Source organism: Ceratotherium simum, chromosome 1 (genome assembly GCF_057802395.1).
Source record: "Ceratotherium simum simum isolate JZ-2026a chromosome 1, ASM5780239v1, whole genome shotgun sequence".
NCBI lineage: Eukaryota > Metazoa > Chordata > Mammalia > Perissodactyla > Rhinocerotidae > Ceratotherium > Ceratotherium simum.
In genome coordinates this window covers 23191740-23213487 of record NC_141900.1, presented here as the reverse complement: position 1 = coordinate 23213487, position 21748 = coordinate 23191740, and the positions used below count along the sequence as shown (strand labels likewise).

The following is a 21748-nucleotide window of genomic DNA, read 5'->3' as shown; positions in this document are numbered from 1 at the left end:
ACCAAATAGAGAGTGGGAGATGGCTTCTACTACAGCTAAAATGTGTCTGGCCACATTCACATTACCAAAGGTATAAAGGGAAAAAGTAGAGAAAGGATTCTTTTAAGGCAAAAATGTACTAGCTACTTACCTGATGATGTTAGATTCAAGCAACAGAAACTGTTTAATCCCTATTTAACTCATTTTGTACCTAGTGCATTGGAAATCCAGAAGCCAGGGACGTATTTAACAACCATCCTTGACTCCTGATTTCTTCCTCATATTGTCTTTCCTAGATCTCTTTACAAGGAAAAGCCAAAAAATTAATGCTCTTTCCAGCAAGAAAAATTGAATGAATTCATTCTCTGTGCCAAACTGTGATAATAAGCCCATGGCACTTATGTTTTAATTAAAACATGAAAGGGGATTCAAGTACCAAAATTTAATTGACATGTTTACAGCAGCATCCCATGTGCCAAATTCATCCATAAAAATGCCATTCTTTGCATTTTTGAAGCTGAATCCATTCATAAAATTAATCAGTTGTGTTCAGTCACCCATCCTTTTCCCTAAAACTGTGACAAAGCCATGTCTTTCAAAAGCTAGACCAAGGATACATACAGCATGTGAAGCCTTCCTGGAGTCTTAGTGCAAAATAAGAATCAGCTTTTGAAATTCCGCTTTTCTTTATTATGAGAGAGGTTGTCCTGATACCTGGATGTGGCCATCATTTGCTACTTCTAAAGGTGTTAACTTTTTCAGTATCAGTGGGAGCTTAGGATAAATCGGGACTGTAAATTCTATTCCAGTAGCTTGCCACAGTGGCCATGTAAAGTCCCGTCTGGAATGAGTATTTTAAGATGCTTTATTTCATAATGCCTGAGGATCCTAAGACCAAACTTCTAAGGAAGAACCAACACTGGCGATGGCTGGCCATTGAACACCAATGTCCAAAGAGTGTTCTGGCTCTCCTTAGTCCATTTCTTCACAACCACTGCCTCATCTTGAGTTGTACCAAGCAATGCCTGAGAGTACCCCTGACCGTTCTGCAAAAAAGGCTGAGGAAAAATAAGGTTTAAAAAAGCCAGAAAGAGAATAAATAAGAAAGCAGAAGAGAAAAAAGGATGTTGATGGGAGCCTGCTTGAGTGACATCCAAAGTGACTCAGGTCCCGCTAGGTGTCTACCAGCCCCCTTCCTCTAACAACCTTCCAGGTGCACGGTTTGCAAACCAGCAGAAAGGAGGGATGGTGATTGTTAAATTCTGTCACAATGGGGTGAAGAGTTGGCCCTTGAATTTCTTTGCTTTAAGTTCTTGCATTAACAGGGAAAGAGATAAAGCATGATACAGTAATTTTAAACATGTCGTTAGGCCAGAAGAGCAGCTAAAGGAAAGTATCAGAAACATCAGAATCTTTCAAGAAAGCTAACAAAGCAAGAATGAAAAAGAGTAATGTCTCCTAGCTTTCTACATATAATTTTAGTTATTTTCTAAAGCCAGACTCAAATGGGGGGAAAGAAACCAAAGAAAAATTATCTTTCTAAAAGCTCTTATTTTCCCTTTAAAAAAAAAAAAAGTGCTACTGCCTTAAGGCACAATCTATCATTTAAACTTTTTTTCCAGTTGACTATTTCTCTAAAGTTTCCATGCCCTGCAGCCTCTGAGTCTGTGTTCAAAATTAACAAAGAAATAAAAAATAAATCACGTCTGCTGGCATACTTTTCTAATGAGTCTCTCTTTGCCTCTCTACTTGCTCAAGTACCATGAAGCTGGCCTTCTCTGTCTGAAAGAATGGAGGGTGAAGAGACATGGTTGGCACATATCACCCTATATTTGAAATCAGAGTGGTCAGAGCTATAGTCAGGAGATGGTAATGTCACCAAAATGCACACAAAGAATGGGGGGGGAAGATGCATGCCCCACTCACATCTGTTCTTCAGAGTTAAATAAAATTAACTAGCTAAAATCTGTATTTTCCTACTAAAAAAAAAGAAGTCCTGAGTCATTCTTTAAGGAAAAACTTTCCAGTTTCCCCAGGAATCACAGCATTCTCTGAGATAAGACAACCCCCTTGTACCTTGGCACATCTCAGAATTCCATTACTGAGATTGTCAAAATTTCAGCATTTTGGGGGTGGGGGTAAGTTTTACTTAGCAAATTAAATGGAATCACAGAGTAAACTCCTTTTAGAGTTCCTCATGCAATATGGGTTGGTGCTGAAGCCATTGGAGGAACAATTTCCCACTTACCGTACTCACCAGCAAAGCAAAATGAGAATATTGACAAGAGTAGATGGAAAGTTCTGGTTAAACGTATGCTAGCTCTATCATTTTGTGTCAAAAATATATCATGCTCTCTTTGTAGTTTTTTATGTATATATGGTCTGGAGTCCTCTAGGCTTCAAGTAACCTAGAGAAGAGATTGCTGTGAGCAGTCGTATCATAACCAAGTTCTAGATTGGCATTATGTGTCATCTTCCCATCTCCCCTTGCCTTTCTGCCTCCCTTGGGAGAAGTATAGGTATCTGCTATAATTTTTGTAGGGCTGCTCCACCTGCCTCTAGAGTCCCTAGGGCTTAGCACACACACCAATATGTGATTTCATATATAATACTGTAGACCCCAGAATGAACTGAGTTCAAAAGTCAGTTGTGACTTGTAGAGGGTAGGGCAAAGTTTTCATCTTCCTTTTACCACCCAACTCTAAATATTTAATAGGAATTGAATTCTTCTAAGTTCTCTCATCTTTAAAATATGAATGATAGCACAATTCATAAACGATGACTAACGGATGTGGAGATCCAGTTGGTTAGTCTTCTTTGAATTTTATATTAGTCATTGGATGGTAAAGACTTGGGTTATATGCGCATCTAGTCACAAAAGGGCAGGAGTGGTCATGGAGTCACACACAGTATATACATATAAGTATACATACATATGTGCCTGAGTCAGCTTTTTTCCGGGAGCACTAGACACATAATCAGCTTATGCCTACATTTCAGAAGTGAATGACTTGCCTTCTGTATATCACTGGGAATGCACAGCCCAGGTTGGAGGGCACCAAGGCAAGCCCGGTGTCATTGTGCTTTGTTTACTGTATCACTTCAGCAGCCCCACGTACTGTAGAGCCTGGAAAACATTCTCCTGGCCATCATTCATTGGGTCTGTCTCTCAGTTATGACTGCTACTACATGTCCAAGTGGCTCAGACATTCCTGTCCCATGAGTATTCCCGTCTGAAATCCCATCCCAATTTCCAAAATCATCCAGTTTAAGCAAAAAAGGAGAATTTAACTTAATACTTGCTTCTATCAGTTCTAATACCTCCTTTAAACCGTTAAGGCCCAGAGACCACTAAATACTTCTTAAGCAAAAGGTGGCATTAATAAGTCTTCCTCAAAGTTGATCATCCATCGACATCCTAACAGTGGCCATGAAAGTATGCACAACTCAGTCGTGATTGAGGCATTTTCCCCTGAGGAAGGTTCAAAGGGCCAGGGGCAGAGGGTAAGCGTAAATCATATTCTCCTTAAAAAGTCAAAACATTCGTTATAGTTTTAGTTTATTTATTCTAGGGTTTAAAAAAATGACATTCAGGAGAGTTTCCCAGCTTATTCTTAAGTACATTTCTGTTCTTTCAGCTAACTGCAGAAAAATATCCCTCTTCTAGTTTATTTTGAATATGCAGTGAAGTCAGTCATGAATCTATTAGTTGCTTCCACATTTTAAAATGTTTGAGGGTAAGAGTTCACTTAGACCCAGGCGAATTTCTTCTCCTGAGTTATAAAAAAACAAAGGAGTTTGTCTGAAAATAACAACTTCACTCAAACCCCAATAGAGAAAAGTTTAAATTCTATATTTTCTAATTTTTACAATTTTAAAATAGACAACTTCTGTTAGTCATGAGTTTATATCCCCTCCCACACACATACACACACACTAAATTGGATGCATCCAGTCATAAACAGATATTAGTAAATTACTAGGTAGTACTCTACCAGGTAGTTCCAGGATCTGACTATCTGTTCGCCCACGCTTCTGAAACAATCGTTCTAAGCAGAGTAAACATCCTCAAAGTGACAGCCAGTCTTCTTGAGGCCAATCTGAATGCTGTCAGGAAAATAATTATAGAGGCATCAATTTTTTTTTTTCACTCAGAAAATTTGTATGCTCTTTCTGCCTCTGGTGATACTCTAGCCATACCCTTGGCTGGTCACTGTTAATCCAGAGACTATATAATTTTGGAATACCTACTTTTTTGTTACCATATTTTTTTATCCTCCATGCTCTCCACCAACTCTAACAGCACTCTCATTAATCACATCCACAAAATTAATTTATCATTGGTGTGTTCAGTTCCTAAGAGGGTGGGGAAGAGGCAGGATTCATTACTCAGTGAGGTCTCCTTTGTGCCAGGTCCAGATTATAAGGAGCTGGATGTTCACCTTCGCAGGATGGAGTCTGGATTTGGCTTCAGAATCCTCGGGGGAGATGAGCCTGGGCAGCCTGTAAGTTGAATCCTCTTTATTTCCACACTTTGTGCTATGTTGTGTGTGTACGCATCAGGGGAAATATCATTCGGTATGACATCTAAAAGGAAATCTTTCAGGACTCACATTAAAGAGTTTGAGGTTTGTTTTGTTCTTGCAGTTTAAGTTCTCAAAATGTGCCAGTGTTTCCATGCCAATATATCGTCATAAATCAACGCACATTACATTAAGAGAGGGACATTACTCTTTCTTAGAATGAATTAGATTCCTCTTGAATATTTCAATTATTTAATTGCAATGGACCCTGATCTCTCTGGGCAGCAGTGCACAGGTAAACACACAGCATGACAGAAGACACATGTGAAGAGGTGACTTGGAACAGCAGAATTATCTATGTTTTCAATCAAAAGTACAGGGGAGAGAAAACACAGGGATAAACAGAAGTAAAATCAAGCTCAATGTTGCAGAATCTCAGCCAGATTTGAATTAAGGGATTACCATGAGAAGATGTTCACAAAGTCAACTTCAATGGGCACAATATTGGGAATTTGGGAAGGGCTCTGAAGAAATCTTTATTATTGTACATCAGAGTGAAAGTATAAGATAACAATATTCATCAATATACAGAAAACGCAGCAAAGCTAGATTTATGAGCATGAATTAAAATGTCAGCCATAAAACACTCATTGTAAAAGATGTCTTAAATGGTACCCAATGGGACTAAGTCAGGTCCATGAAAGGCTTGAGTAAATGACACCCCATCCCAGCTTGGGTGCCTGTACCCCTTTCTAGCTCATGCAAGGGACTTCAGCTCTAAGCCTCAGTTTCCTCCTCTGCAAGATAAGGATAACAATAGTTCTCTCTCACAGAGTTGCTTTAAGAATTAAAGAAGATCACATATGTAAAGCTCTTGGTATTGTGCCTGGATCACTTTAGATGTTGAATAAATGTTTATCATCATCATCCCTCTTGTTGGTAGATTGTTCCAGAAAATAAAACTAGAACCACTGATGGGCAGAAATCTTCAGGAGAAAAAAGTTAATCTAACAAACGAAAGGCATCTGTAAAAATTAAAACTGTCCCAAAGTGAAGTAGATTGTCTTGGTAGATGGTGAGCTCCTTCCCAGGAGAGGTGGTCAAGCTGAGTCAATGAGAAGCTTCCTCTGTCCTGCTACAGAAGTAGGACCAGATGAATGATGAGGTCCCTTACTACAGAAAGCTCCAAGAGGCTGAGCTTGGACTCCAAGGATGAGGGCACTCCAGGAAGAAAAGACTCATTTCCTAATTCCTGGGGATAAAATTTGGCAACAGTCAATCAGAATGTCACTAATTCCCCGGCAGCCAGAGAAGATATGAAAGTGCGTTTGCCGAGGAGGACTGTCTGGATTTCCCTACTCATGCTTCGGGAGAAAAGAAGATGCTGAGGCAAAATATAGGGCTCAAGTAACTTCGAACTTAAATGTATTTAGACTGAATTAAGGATCTCATGTCACGGGCAGAAGAAAGAAATCTCAGTGGCACTTTCCTCCCCTTCACCGAGTTGTTCCCCTCTCTCTATCACCCGATTCTGAGTTTTCCAGGGATCCTCAGTCATCTAGTCAGCCCTCCAGCCTCACTCCCCTCTATAACTCATCTTATTTTATAGAGAGAGAACCAAAATTAGTATCAGGTCACTTCACACGTGTAAACATTTAACCTCCTGGCCTCTACAGGGTGTTGATGTGACTTAGCTTCCTTCAGGATTGTTATCTAACATGTTCATACATCTGCCTAGTTAGTTTGATCAGTGGGATTTTAAATTCCTTCTAAGCAGGGACCTTGTCTTTCCCTTTTTATTCTTCTTTAGTGCCCCATAAATGAAAAGTGTGCCATTACCGGGAGTTAGCCAAACTCCAGGTTAAGGTCTGAGTCCTCCCAACTGCCAAACCTGCTCAACACTCCTGACACCAGCTGCAAATTCGGGGTCCCCATGGCCTCCCTCGGGTTCGATAATTCACCAGAACAACTTGTAGAACTCAAAAAGTGCTGTACTTATGATTGCAATTTTATTATAGTAAAAGGGTGCAAATTAGAACCAGCCAAAAAAAGAGGCGCATGGGACAAAGGCTGGAAGGGTTCCAAATGTGAAGCTTCCATTGTCCTCAGGGACGTGTTACCCATTGATGCACAGACCATTGCCAACCAGGGATGCTCATCCAAGTTCTGATGTCCACAGTTTTTATTGGGGTTTCATTCTGTGGGCATGATTGATGGAATCATTGGTGGTTAAGCTCAATATCCAGCCCCCTCTCCTTCCCAGAGGTCAGGCTAATATCATGTGGCTCAAAGGCCCAACCCTCTAATCACATGGTTGGTCATTCTGGCATGGTCAGCCCCCATCCTAAGACTGTTGGTGTAGCTGGCTCCACCCTGCATCATCTCATTAACATAAACTATCAAGTGCCCGCCATGAGTCTCTTCGTTAGCATAAACTCTCAGGTATGGTCCAAGGGGCTCACCATGGACAACAAAGGCACTCCTTTTCCAAGGGTCTAGAGGTTACCTTTCAGGAAAGGCCAGACCTCTCTTTAGGCTGAGGCCAAATTCTTTATTACACAGCTATATGCTTAAAAGACACCAAATGAAGGAAACAAAACAAAACCATACCAAAATAAAATAGCACTTTAAGGTGATCTTTATAGCATTTTGTGGGATACTGGGCACAAGCTGAGACTTTTGTAGGGCATTTAAGGGTAAATTCATACAGAATCCATTGCACTTACATTAGCATAATGCCCCAAACTTACCAACTTAAGTGGTCTCCATCAGAAAGATGAGGTCCCTGTTTGTTCCAGAATGCACTGACTGTTGTCCTTTTTTTCTCTTACCAATCTGTGAGCTCCTTGAAGGCAAAAACCATGTTCTGATGGTGCTTGTGTCTTCCAAGCCTAGCATAGAGCCTGGCACAATAAATATTTGCTAAATGGATAAACTATTCTTCACCAAGACAAAACTGTCACCTGAGCTTCTGAGAACAAATAATGATGTGGAGTTTACATATTTTGAGGCCTCTGCTCTGTAGAATTAAAATGGCCCAATCCTAGAAGCAGGGATGGTGTCCTGGCAGCCCTACAACATGCTTGGTTTAGCTCCCTCAGTGTTTTAAAATCACTGTGCACCAACTAATTTCACATTTTTAAAAGTTCAGATTTCCATCTTCTCTTGAAAAATGCATCTAGCAACATCAAGCTTGCCTTTCTCCATGACAGCCACTGGCTGGAGCTAAGCACTGGGCCCTTTCAGGCCGAGCATGACCACAGTTCCCAAAACTCCTTCATGCCTGTGTTACTTGTCTACTGTCTCTGAGACTCCCATCCCAGAGAATTAGATCGAAAGAAATGGGAAAGATGAATATTTTGCGCCAAAAGAATCTGCAACCAAGGCCAGATCATGGTTTTTATAGGCCCTAAGCACCGAAAATATTATCAGGTCTCTTCTTTTCTACATATAAATACAAACAAAAGATTAAACTGCAAAATAAGTGTAAGTGAAAACAACAAAGTTCCATTTCTTCCCATGATGTTTACTTCAGTACAGTCCAATCAAGTTCTTACTTTGTTGGACTCCCCCTAGGCTCATGCTTTGTCTGCTTTGGGGGTAAACTAGCCCCACATTCAGGAAATATCATCTTCACTGATTTCCCCCTCCCCCAGAGACAGAAGGAGTTGCATGACAGAGTCACAGGGAGAGCATAGTCTCAGATGGCTCAAGAAGGGAGAGGTCTGGATGAACTTTGCCTGGGACAGAAGCAATAGAATTGTTTCCCAAATGGAACACATGTTGCTCAAAATGAAGCTCAAGTGTGTGAATGCAGCCATGGTCACCACCCAGCCTCAGGACAGCTTTCTGCCTGAGTGGTACACAGGTTCCTGGGTTCCCAACGTTTCTGGACATTGGCTTTGCATTCCTGAGTCCTTTCTCCCCTCCAGTGGGCAGGCATCAAGGATTTATGATAAGCCTTCTCAGATTACATGGATTGCTGGTTATCCTCATTGTATTTATTTAGATTTATTCTGGTTGTTTCCTTCATTTGAATGACGTAAGACACACTCATGCTGCAAGTTACAATTTTGACCTTTAAGCCATAAAGTAGAAGCCTAAATCTCCCGGAAGCAAGCAAAGCCAGCAAATAATGAATCTTGAAGACCAGAATGTTGCACCTCAGGAAGACCATGTCAGAAAGTTTGAATCTACTCTAAAGATCTCCCATAAGCCTGTCCTTTCTGTTTTCCTTCCTGTAAGTCCAGAGATAACATACAGACAAAATGCTCTAGCTTCATTTAATTGCTGATGTGCTACAAAGGGAGAAGAGCATGAGATGACTTGGTCCCCAACCACAGGAGGTCTCATAAATTACATCCAAAACGGGTTTCTGTTCCATCTATAAGAAATGGTATTGACATCTCAGGGTGCACATTAAACACGACAACACGGCTTTTGGCAAATAATGAACAGCAGGCCTCCAGCTCAGACAAAGCATATGGGCATTTTTCCTACAAGAGGAAATACTTTTCACAGTTAAATAACAATAGAAATAGAAAGAAATGAAAAATTGCCAGAAAGGAACTAAAATGGAATTTCCAGCTGTGAGCTGAAAAGACATGGGAAGGCATCAAGATGGAAAGATTTGAAAACAATGCAGTGGAGAAAGACCGTTGGGGAGAAAAACTGTTGTAAGTAAGAGAGAGGTAGTGACAGACACTTCTTGGCACAGGAGTCTGGTGCAAACTCATGGAGGACTTTCAGAAGGCAAGAGCCTGAAATTAGCTCGCCGCATTGTCAAGTTGTCCCAGGCTGTAGTTATTGCAGATCAGATCTCCTGGGGTTGGACTAACGTTAGGTAGTGCAGGGAAGAATTAAAGGAGTTAAAAGGGCTGCAAAGTTGGTTTTGGTTCTGTTTGTTCCTTACTTATATGTTTTTGTTTTCTTTTTTGTGATAGTTTTTCTCCCTGGCTGACTTGGATATCAGCTACTTGAAAGTGAATTGCTGTTATTTCATATCGAATACTCTGTTTTGTTCCATGCTCTCACAGCCTGTAAGATAAAGTGGAGTTGTGGAGTTGTTTTGATTCTTTTGTTTTTTAGAGAGGCCATTGGAAAAATAAGGCCATAGGTCAATTGTTCATGGGATAGGAGGGCAGTCTTTCTTGATCTGTTTTGCCACAAAGCTCTTCCTTCAGGCCAACACAATAGAGGAAGGATAAGGAACTCCGAAAGCAATGAGAAAATTGATGAGTGGGGTGAGGGGTCTGCAGAGACTGAAGAATCCGATGAGGTCAGAGGGAGGTGATGAGTGGAGCAAGGCCAGTGTTGGCTGGGAAGGCTCACTGGCCACTGTAGCCAAGGGTCAGCAAGACCAATAGGAAAATGTAGTCTGATGGGTCAGGGAGCCCAGACCATGCACTCAGGGGAGAGCCCTCAGCAGAACTGGAAAGGGACCAGTGTGATGCGGCAGGGAGCTCAGGCCAGGCAGCGGAGGGAGAGTCTTTCAGCAGACTTAGAATGTGACCAGAGAGACCACAGACCCTGTGGCCATTGGATCAAGTGGGAATACTGGGAACCTTGCTACTCAAAGTGTGATAGATCTAGAGACCAGAAGCATCCAGCATCTCCTGGGAGCTTGTTAAACACACAGAATCTCAGGCTCCACCCCAGGCCTGCAGAATCAGACTCTCGGGGTTAGGTTCACAACTCTGTGTTTTAACAAGCTCGCTGGGTAATTCATGTGCGCCCTAGAGTTTGAGAACTACTGGCTTAAAGGATCATATATCCTGAAGCATGTTCTCAAGAGCTTAAGTGAACATGAGAATATATATACATTCCAATATATGAGAAGCCAATATGAGTTACGGTGCAAGAAGAAATCGTAGATTATCTAGTCCCTACGGTTATGGTGGCAGACAGGAAATAAACTAATAGAATGTGTCGAGTGTACAAAGCATATTCAAATTAAAGAAAAAAAATTGTGGATTTTTTTCCTGAATAGAGAGACACATAGAGCTAGCTCTGTGTCAGCAGTGAAATATAATACATGAAGGTGCAAAATGGCCAAAGGCTAAGGAATAACAGCGGCATGAGAGCACACGCGGTGACAGTAGGTGTGATCAGCATCTGCCCAGCAAAGGCAGCACTTCCTGAAGGATGGAGCAAAAGGATGTAATATACATAGCTAATGGACAGGCAGCTCCAATGCCTACTCCAGGTCACCACACTCAGCTTAATTCAAGTTTGTTGAATAGCTATGGCAACCTGTTTTTTGAAACAAGGTAGAGGATGGGTTATATAATGTAATTATGTAAAAATATATATACTTATAATAATTATATAATAAATTATATTGAATTATTATACTGAATATACTGTTTATTTAGAAATAATATGTGAGTTGATAGAACGAACTAAAGTTTAAAGATTAAAGCTTCAGGTTTAAAAAAAAATGTGTCCAGTGAACTTCAATCTTTGCTCAAATGTCAGCTTCTCAGTGAGGCCCGCCCTGACCTACCTTAACACCACCTCGGCCACATGACTGACACCCCCCACTACCCCACTTTGCTCTATTTTTTCCATAGAACATCCCTAGCATACAGCACAATTTACATATTTATTATTGTCTGACCACTAGAATGGAAGCTCTATAGGGCAGGGATTTTTGTTTATTGTTCACTGATGAATTCCTAGCACCTAGAAGTGTCCCTGGGCTCAATGAACTTTTGCTGGATAAATGAATTTGTGAGGAGAGTACCTCGTATCACAGTAATACAGCAGAAATCAGATGTTTTACTGGGATTTTCCTTAATGGATGATACTAAACTAGTAGCACAGACAATAACTTCAAGAGTATCTATATATCTTTACTGTTTTCCTATAGGAAGAGAGGAACAGGAATTTTCCAATGTGGAATTTTGTTTGTCCTATTTTTGTAGAGGGCCCAATTGCAGCTGTGGCTCTGTCAGTTATAACCTACTTTTTGGTTCACTTTCATCCATTAGAATCAGAACTATAGCTTAAATTTGATGATTAACCGGCCAAGAGGTTCACCAGCCATTTTTTCTCTTTAGCTAGCTATAAACTCTCCCACTGAAGCATACAGGAAATCTAAAGGTTGAAGCATGTTCTTTGGGCTAACCCAGCTACACGCAGCTTTTCATGGGGCAGTGGAGAGATAAACATTTTAACTGGCTTTTGCACAAAGCGCTTACCAAATCTTTCAAGCACCCCTTAGTGGGTTGAGTTTTTTGAAGAATAGATTGGAACATCTTTAGAAAGAAAGTCATAAATTCAGGTTGGCATGACAATAAGGGAAAATGGAGAATGTCAGAAGCACACTGACTCCTGGACTATAGCAATGGGTGCGGATTGCAGGGAGGAACTGCACTGTACAGCCAACCTAAGGCAGGAGATGTGAGGCCTTTCCTGTGACGGCAATGAGGAATCACTCCTCAGAGCACTGATATTCAGCATAGAAGCAAATCTACTCCCCACCCAACCCCACCCCCCCAGGCATAGGGGAAAAGGAGCTGGAGTGATAGGGAATTTTCATTCCTATGAATAAAGAGAGCTATGCAGGGGACCAAGGCTATGAAGTCTCAGAAAAAAAGAAAACTCTTCAGACTATAATTTTACATATACCTGAGAAGTCCTGGGCATTCAGATCTGGGCGCCATGTTGACAGGCCACACTGAGCAGTGTGACCAAGAAAGAAGCAATCATTCTGCTACCAAACCTTGAAGACATGCAAGCCTCCAGGTCACGATGGAGCAACTCTGCAAATTAGCTGGAATCCACATATCTGGAGTTGGAAAGAAATTGTTGTGCCTGAAAGAAATCAATCTGTGAGCAAGGGATCATTTTACAAAGACTTAAAATAAAATCTAGCATGTAGCCTCTGTAATATTATTACGCTAATGGTAACCACTGCCTTCAGATGCTGTGCGGCTAAGCCACTTGGCAACAGACAAAGGGTGTCTATTGACCATGAGTTGGAAAAATTGTTTGTAGGTTAAATAGCAAAACTAAAATATTTAGTACTATTGTCTTTCCTCTGAGAAAGAAAAAAAGCCTTGCTACTGGACACTAAATTGAGTTTTTCCAATGGGAAGTGGGAACTTTATGTTATGCCTTTCATGACAGTCCCTGGTTCAGGGAATTATAATAACACGCACATTTCCCACATATGTACCTCTTCATTTTGTGGTGTGGCAGCCACCTAAACAGCAGCAGCATTTCAGGGGACAGGCAGAACTGGGAGCGTCCTTTGTGCAAGGACTGGGCTCTTAGGAAGCATTCAAAGGAATGGAACGAAAATATGGACGTTTGACTGAGATTTTTTTTTAAGTCAACTCGCCAGAAAAGCCAAATCTGAGTTTTGCTTTGTTTTGTTTTGCTTTCTCCTTACCTCCAGCTTTTCAAAGCAAAGCAAATAAACAAACTTTGAACCTGGATCAGAGTTTAATACTGTACAGCAGCAAGTTTCAGCTGACATTTTTGAGCACTCAGTATGAGCCATGAGCGAGGTTAAATGCTTCGCATGCATTATTTCATTCAATTCTCCCAACAACTCCATAAAGTAGGTCCTGTTATTTTATTTCCCCATTTTACAAGTGAAGAAACTGAGGCTCACAGAGGTTAAGAAGCCTTGCCCAAGGCCACAGAAATAAGAAGTGGAGCCAGGGTTCAATCCCCAACTTGTTCCAATTCAGAGCCCGTGCGTGGTGGCCAAGAGCATCAGATTATTTAGGGTCAGAATTTTCCTAAGGAGTGATAACTTACAAGCCAGTAGCAAGTGTCCCCCAAACTTCGTGGCCATCAGCAGCAAGTTCAAAACATTTATTTCTCTAGAAAGAGTTAGCAACCTGGAAGAGTTGGAAGGGCATCCCTTCAGCCTCTCATTTTTCATTTTTCAAGTACATTTTCAGGTTTGAGGCGAGGGATAGAACGTGGGAATGAAGTCTTCCACTGAGTTACACACATATATATAAAGAAAAAAGGTTTGAGACATAAATATCCTTTTCTTCTCACTGCTTCTCTAGATTTTGATTGGAGCCGTCATTGCCATGGGCTCAGCTGACAGAGATGGCCGCCTACACCCAGGAGACGAGCTCGTCTATGTCGACGGGATTCCAGTGGCTGGCAAGACCCACCGCTATGTCATCGACCTTATGCACCATGCAGCCCGGAACGGGCAGGTCAACCTCACTGTGAGAAGAAAGGTGCTATGTGGAGGTATGTCACTAGAGCAGCTGCAAGATTTGGAGGTTAGGTGGTGAGATGCTTTTGTGAGACATAGTAAAGACACTTGAAACAAAATTTTAAATCGTTTTCTATATTATACGAGGTAAAAAACCAACCCAGATATTCCAAATGTAGCTATGATTTTGAAAGTGCAGATTTTCACCCCACTGGTACAAATCCAAGCAGCCTTTGAGCCTACATTTTCAATGTAGTCATTAAAAATTTCTAGCAAAGCCTGGGGCTAATTTAAGATATGTATGCTCTTTGGTAGATGCTGGTTATAAGAAGAACATTATAGTAGTGAAAAACATGGCTTTTGAAAATGTTCCTCATTGTGTTTACAAACCAAGAACCACAGCATTTTGATCCCATAATACGGCAACTAGGATGGAAAATTAGCTTTCATTGTAGACCCTGATAGAAGGTAACAATAAAACTATTACCCTGATTTAGAAAAATACAGCTGCACGTCACTCTGAGAAAACACAATTCATATAACTCCCGACTTATGAAACACATAAATTAGAAGTAATTATTCCCTTTACAACCATTTTCCCAGCTTCCTAAAAGAATCCACCAAAGACCTGCTTTTAAAAGTCATCCCTCATAGTCATAATATGATTCAATTTGTCTCTCTTCACCGTCTCAACCCCCCAAAAAAGATTTATATCTCTAAGGAATATGTCTATTACAAGCATCACACTGTTTTTTATAATCTGAGCCCTCAATAACATTGAGAATATAGTCCCAGACTGCCTGCTCTTTGCTCCGTGAATCACAGGAGCAGCAATGTTGTGTTGTCACCTTCTGCCCCAGCAGCCTGCTGGCCTCTCTGCTCAGCCCCTGATTGCTCCTCCTACAGAATGATCAGTGCTAGAGTTGGGAGGGGCCTTAACGACTGGAGCTTCGTCAGGTTACAGATGAGGAAACTGAGGCCCAGAGGTTCAGTTGCTTGCCCAGAAGTCTTCAGCGAGTCGATGATGCTTATTTTTTATGCCACTTTCAGTCCCTTTCCCCATTCTACCACCATCCCCACCCCCAGTGAATTCAAAGTGTTAGACCAACCTTTAGCAAATGTTGCTCCCTAAGATATGTGCTACTGTTATAACGCATTTGGATCAAAAACAGGGACACTAGCTGATCACATGCTGTGAATGACTACAGAGGTTAAGGTTTGTTAGTCAAACAGAAACTCCTTTTTTATTTGAGTCTTCTAGAAACTAGAGGCTGAGCAAGGGCAATCATTTAAAAGGGCAAGTCAGAAGAACCGTCAGCCCTCACCAGTTGAGACTGCTATATATCTTGTATCATATGGAGGCTTTGCTAAGAGGTGTCATTCGTCTTCAGAAATTCACAGCATACCACTTGACCCAAAGAAGTAAAACACCTTGAATGATGCCTTATCCTTGGTCGAGATGCCAGGAGGAAGACAGTGTTTGCTCGGTTAACGTTTAACTGGTTCTCTCCCTACAGAGTGATTTTTAATAAAAAGTTTGTTGTGCTGTATGTTCTGTAACCCAAAGATAAATTAAAAAGATACCTAATTTACAAAGAAATACATTGCAAAGTGCAAAAGCAATGCACTGACATAATTTCATGCTCCCCTTGCCACCGGCTAATTATTGCAAATTAAATTTTGTTCTAATCAACCTAAGCTATTGGAGTGTGTGCCAAATGCTGCAAAAATGTATTCTTGCAATTTGTGGATCGTGTGACTTCCGTGAAGACGCTTTTTGCTGCAGTTCTTACCAACTTTTACTCAGTTGGGCTTCCAAGTGCGTTTCAAGTGCATTTAATTTTTGAAAATGTTCTGCTGCAGACTGCTCATTCACACTAGGAGAGCTTCCAAGTTAATTCAGCCCACTCTTCCTTGAAAGCTTCATCAGTATTGAAAGTGATTAAGTTCAGCAAAGGATACTTTGATAGTAAAGTAAATGCCTAGAAATAGGATAGAACCGATTTTTAAAAAAGACATAGGAAGACAGCCTTTCTTCATAGCTGCCATTTCTCCAACAGTGAGGAGGGACAGCTGCAAATGGATGTGACAGTGGAGATGCCTTTCCAACAGTTGTTGCTATCATTACTATTATGCTTTCCTAAGCAAAGGCAGTGGGAGGTGTAAGCCTGGCCTTTGATGTGATGGTTCAGAGCTGAGGGGAAGTAAACAGTCAGCTTGTGAAGAGACAGCTGAGCGAGAAGGGGGATAGTGTTGCCACCTTCTTGCACAAAGGAGCGATATTATGGAGAAAGAGCTGGGAAGAAGGCAGGTCAGAGAGGTTATACCCTTCAGCCTTATGCTTGCCTCAGCTTGTACAGATGTCCTGCCTCACCTCGGAAGACACTGGGCACTGGCTTCCTAGTTGATGCTCAAGAGAAAAGCACATGCACTGTGAGAGATACAGAGTGATTAGTTACATTTGGCAAAAATTAGAATAACACAAACACCTGCTCCAAATATTAAAATATAAAAAAGTTTACCCACTAAAGATAGAAAGGCAAAATTTTCAGTTAGGCAATGGCAAACTAGATCCTCAAAAATGAGCAATTGTGGAGTAAAGGAAGAAAACATCCAGTAATGCATCCAGTCTTATTTACCAGATAATTTTAGCACAAATCTTGCACCTTAAACTAGTTTTGAAAGATGTCTCATCCAGCTCCGAAATTTAGGGTTTATTTCCCAAGGATAGTAGAAGAGTGGCTTTAATTATTACACTGAAAGTATAAATATTTATATGTTTAGTAGCTCAGCTTTGAGACGTTCAACCTAATGACACATTATTTTGAATACACACTATTTGTCTGAGAGAAGGGTGTCTCTGAGGAATTTCCTGAAGCGTGGATCTAGAATTGATGTGAAAGAAAGTTTTATGAATTAATCCAAACACGTTCAGGTTCATCTTAAAGCTATCAGCATCTCTTCTCTAACACCTAAGGGAAAGGGATTCTCCACCTAATGCTGAGAAAGGGAAGGTCTTCCTGGCAGCTGGGTAAACAGTTTAACCAGTGGGTAAGGTGCCAGAAGATTCTCTGTCCTGGTTACTACAGTTTTTGTCAATTCTAAATGAATTCCCTTATTCTTTGTCTACAAGCATGTCACCTATTTAAATAAGTCATGTGCCTTGAGGAGTATAAACCAGGAGTGCACAAACTCACATGCCTGCAGGCAGACCGCCCCTAACACCAGCCGGGCCACAGCCTTGGGCTGCCCCCGCTCCATCAGGCACGTGCAGTGCACACGCATGTCCAGGCCCCGTCCACATGCATCCCCCAGTGTCTCAGCCATGCTTCAAACAAGCCACGCACTCTGCAGTGCTGTCATCCTTCTGGGGGACAGTCCTGAGAGGAGGCCCTGGCACACTCTGAAAGCAGGCAAGATCTGTTTTGTTACAGAATTCTAGAGTCCTGGTACCCAGTGTATGATCCAGAGGGAAACGGGGGCTCTGGTTGAACAAGTGCTTTTTCATACTTCTCACTCTATGAGGAAATGAGTACCTCGGGAATTTGCAAGAGACACTGGGGAGAGGTTGGGACTATGGTGACTTGCAAACTGCATACCCAGTCAAGGGAGCAGCCATTGCCCAGCTCTAGCTGATTATTACCAAATATTTCAAGAGAAACTAGAAATCCACATTTCTATAAAATCTCCCTATTTAAAAACATTGGCAATTAATTTTAACAATTATTAAACAAAGTACAGGTCAGTACTGTGCAGGAATAATAAATGGGTCTGCAGGCCAGGAGCAGCCCCTGGCCAGTAGTTGACTGTTCCAGGCAAAACCATCTCGCCTAGAGGGCATTATTGACGACTCCTGCCTTCCCAAATGGGGACCCTCTCCCAGTCAGCACAGTGATGATTTCCAGTATCTTAACCTAAAAATTAATTATTTGGCTTGAATAGATGTATGAATTCTGTACATCCATTTGCATGTGCACCAGAAGGGTGAGTCAGGGATACTGGAAGTTAGTGAATTTAAAAATAAAAAAAAAAATTACACATGGTATTTAGTCACTTTATGACGTTTTACCATATTATTCTAAAACAACACTGTTCATGCCCTGCATGAGGAAGGGTTGTGGAGAGTAGTCTCTTTTGGATCTAGAGTCAGCTGAGTAGAAAAATGATGTGGAGTCAATTCTATCCCTCAGAGTCAATCACTGGAAGTCTTCCTAACTCCCTGATTTGAAATGTGCTCGTGTTGTTAAAGATGAAGAACTTTGTCCTAGAGGTTGAAAGAGAAGTCCAAACGCAGTAGAAAAGTATCTGTTCGTGTATTTGACTCTCTCGCCCAGTGACCATTCACGCTGACTTAGTTGATGATTTTCTTTCTCCCTCTAGAACCTGGGGCATAGCCACTCCCAGCCATTTACTGGAAAGACAGATCATTTTTCTTTGTTGCCGCTTTACTGACAACCTCAGCTCTCAACCCCCTAAAATATGACAGCCAGAAAATGAGATCTCTCTTCTCACTGCCTATGACATTTAGTTACTGATTTGGTCCAATAACTCAGGGAGATTTTCAATTTAATGTTGCGGCATAATTGTTTGTTTTTCTTCTTCCTGACTATCTCTAATCACTTTATTTCCGACTTGCACAAGGACTGATGAAGGACACTTGCGTCACCAAGACAATGAACGCGTGTCGGTGGATGATGTTCTCCAGCAGGGAGGGCGCATTTTACAGGCAGTTTTAAGTTCTGTTTGAAAAGAAGGAAAGACTTTGACATTGACATGTTATTCTTTTATGACTGAGTACATTTCTTACAGGTGAAAAGCATCCGTTTGTTTTGTTTTGGTAAAACTTGATTAATTAAATCTTAAAGAAAAATTCAAATTTCTCAAATGATAATAAGCAGCAGCCTGGGTCTTATTCATTCTGTAATTACAAACAAGAAATGAATACATTTTTCTAAGGCCGTTTTTAAATCTGGGTAAATGAATAAATGCAGCTCCTTTTTCTCTAGGTATCAGTATAACAAAACATCTCTTGTAGTCTGTGTTCTTTCTTCCTAATCTTTGACATGAAATGATTTTTGAAATGAAATGATTTTTCATTGCAGAATGGAATTGCAGCTTATAAAGTTAAGAGACTTCATTGGAACGTTTGCTAATTATTTCTAACTTGCCACACAAGACACCTTCCAGAGTTCTAAATAGGAGGCCATATCTAGAGACTCAAAAAGGAATCATTAATTGTGATTACTTTCCATCTTATTGTTCCTCTGTTCCATAAACATATTTTGAGTACACTAATGAAATTGTAAGATGGGGATGAAACAGTGCTATTTCTAATTACAGTATTCTAGGTGCCCACTTCAGTTCTTTGAATAAGAATACCAAAACCTAGGTGTTAAATTAAAATGACAAAATTCTTTCTGGATGACAGATCAATTTTTATTTTAAAACCTAGCTTCTCTTGGCTGCCAACTTTCTATCATTTCTCCCTGTAAATATGCTTGCTTTCTCATGGAAGTATTAGTTTGGTTGTCTGGTTGATAATAGAGTGTATTTGTAATAATATGGTATGTAAATGAGCAAGGCCCCAACACCTCCCTTAGAGATTCAAAATTCATCATTCCTTAGCCTGATGTCACTGTTAGATTGAATCCCAGAGTGAGCAGACTACTTTAAGAAGTATGTGTCCCACCTACACGAAGTGAATTGACAGATGGGATAGGATAACAGAATATTACAAAATTAAATAAAACCGTAGCTCTTTAGTAAAATCATGATAGGTCACTTTACATGGACATCCCTTGTCTGTTAGCCCCACTTACAATACCTCTACAGCAGCGTTTCTCAAAGTATGACCTGAAACCTCATCCAGATTCCTGTGCCCAATTTTCTCTATATCTACTGAAATAACTTCCCATGGGTGGACCTTGAAGATGCATACCTTTTACAAGTTCTTTAAGGAATTCCAATCACAGTACAGTTTAAGATTCTGTCCACTTGTTTCTTGATTTTCCTCGATCAATTATTGTTATGCAACTAAGAAGCTTGATTTCTAAGACTAAGCAATGTCCTGGGGTTTACAGTCTAAACGAGAGGAAGATACAAACAAGTAGTAGCACAGAGGGAATTAATGAGAGGTTTTACTTGTGTTTGCTGTGAAGTGTAGAATGGAGTCAAGGTGTGGGGGGCTCCATAGCCAGGTATGTAGGCCTTCAAATGCTCTGCACGTCTGGGAGGAATGGACGCCAGTCAACCAGTCTTGTAACAATGTCAGGGTCTAGAATAGTGCCCAGTACACAGGAGGCACTCAACAAGACCCTTGTTAAATAACCGAGTGCCTGTGTACTATGTGTATTCCAGGGGAGCCCTGCCCAGAAAACGGGAGAAGTCCAGGCTCCGTATCAACCCACCACAGCTCTCCACGCAGTGACTACGCAACCTACACCAACAGCAACCACGCTGCCCCCGGTAGCAACGCCTCTCCCCCCGAAGGCTTTGCCTCCCACAGCCTGCAGACCAGCGATGTGGTCATTCACCGCAAAGAGAATGAAGGCTTTGGCTTTGTCATCATCAGCTCCCTGAACAGGCCTGAGTCTGGATCCACTATAAGTAAGTGACCGCTTCATCTGCCTTTGAGTCAAAGGTCTTGTTTTTATTTGTTCTGTTGGTAGGGATACTGGACAAGCAGATCAGAGGACTGTTGTAGACATACTGCAGAGCCTGAAAGTCACAGGGTGTGGACATAAATAAGGCTTCCTTAACACTGATTAGCCAAATGCTGTTGACCTTTGGCTCAGGAAAAATGCAAGACCACAACTAATGCCCCCCCCAAACCCATAACTCCCATAAAAGCTCTTCATTCTTTTTAAACTGGGAAGAAAATAAAACAGAGTGATGTGGGAGTGTTGATGTGTGGGGCACTCCTGTTTGATAGAATGAAACCAGACATTCAAAGGATCTGGGGGAAAGCAGTCCAGGCAGAAGCCTTAAGGTGGGAAGGAGCTCAGCATTCAGGAAATACACAGAAGCCCAGGGTGGCTGTGGAATAGTGAGCAAGGGAGAGCAGCATGAGACCCAGACTTACAACTAGGCAGGAGCCTGGGCATGCAGGGCCTCATACGCTGGTGGGAAGAAGTCTGGATTGTAGTCTAAGTCCATGGGAACCACTGGAGCATTTTAAACAGTGGACAGAAATCCAACTAATATCTTTAAAAGGTGAGTCCAGCTGCTTATAGAAAATTAAATCAGAGGGAAAAGGGCAAGAATGGAAGCACGAGACAGAGGAGGCCACTAAAACAGCCCTGTGGGTCCAGAGATACTGTGCCTTCCCCTGGGGTAGTGGCGGTGGGTACGGGGAGAAGTGGATGACTTCCGCTTCTGGAGTTCCTCCAAATCTTAGGTTCTATAAGTCTGTAGAACAGGTGACGTCAGAGGTCATGTTTCTCTTCCAATCGGTCATCTTTGTAGTCTCAGTTTCCTTGGCGGTTTTGCTTTCGGCAACACTATTCCAGAAGTCACTCAGCAGCCAGCAAGCAGTAGGACAGAAGAGGCAACTTTTTCTTTTTCACATTGCAGCGGTTTAGCCCAAAATGTTGTGGATAGAAACACCACAATAGAGAGCATTAAGAGAAAAAATAATTGACTCATGTTGTGGTCCTAAAATTCTTATAAATTATGGTTGTTTCCAGCACATGGGAGGTATCAAACATTACTCAAGAAATCAAATGATTGAGAATGAATAAGAACTGTTTATGATAAAGTTAATGTTATCAAAACACCACCAGAACTCAATGGAGAGAATTGCCCTATTTAGCTTTGACAAATTCAAGAATGAAAACTACAGAAGCTTTAAACCTTGGTGAATATGTGCAGAAGCTAAATTACGTACATCTGAAAGTACAGTTTTTCTTCATGATAAGCTGAAGAAATAAATCCAATCTTTAAGCATAAAGTAAAAGCAGGATTCTGTCAGTACGATGGATTCACCAAGATTAAGGGACGCAAGACTAAAGATTTTCATGAATTATATAAACAGCCTTCCAATAATTTACACTTGGAG

The 21748-nt window shown here is 41.2% G+C and overlaps 1 protein-coding gene across 1 annotated transcript in view; it reads left to right on the top strand.

Annotated features, from left to right (window-relative positions):
* Nucleotides 1-21748, top strand: part of MAGI2 (membrane associated guanylate kinase, WW and PDZ domain containing 2) — a 978709-nt gene that overhangs the window by 823355 nt on the left and 133606 nt on the right. The window contains exons 13-15 of the mRNA XM_087434019.1: nucleotides 4393-4484; nucleotides 13535-13727; nucleotides 20050-20298. Of these exons, the coding sequence (XP_087290145.1) occupies nucleotides 4393-4484; nucleotides 13535-13727; nucleotides 20050-20298 (534 nt within the window). The remainder of the gene's footprint in view (nucleotides 1-4392; nucleotides 4485-13534; nucleotides 13728-20049; nucleotides 20299-21748) is intronic.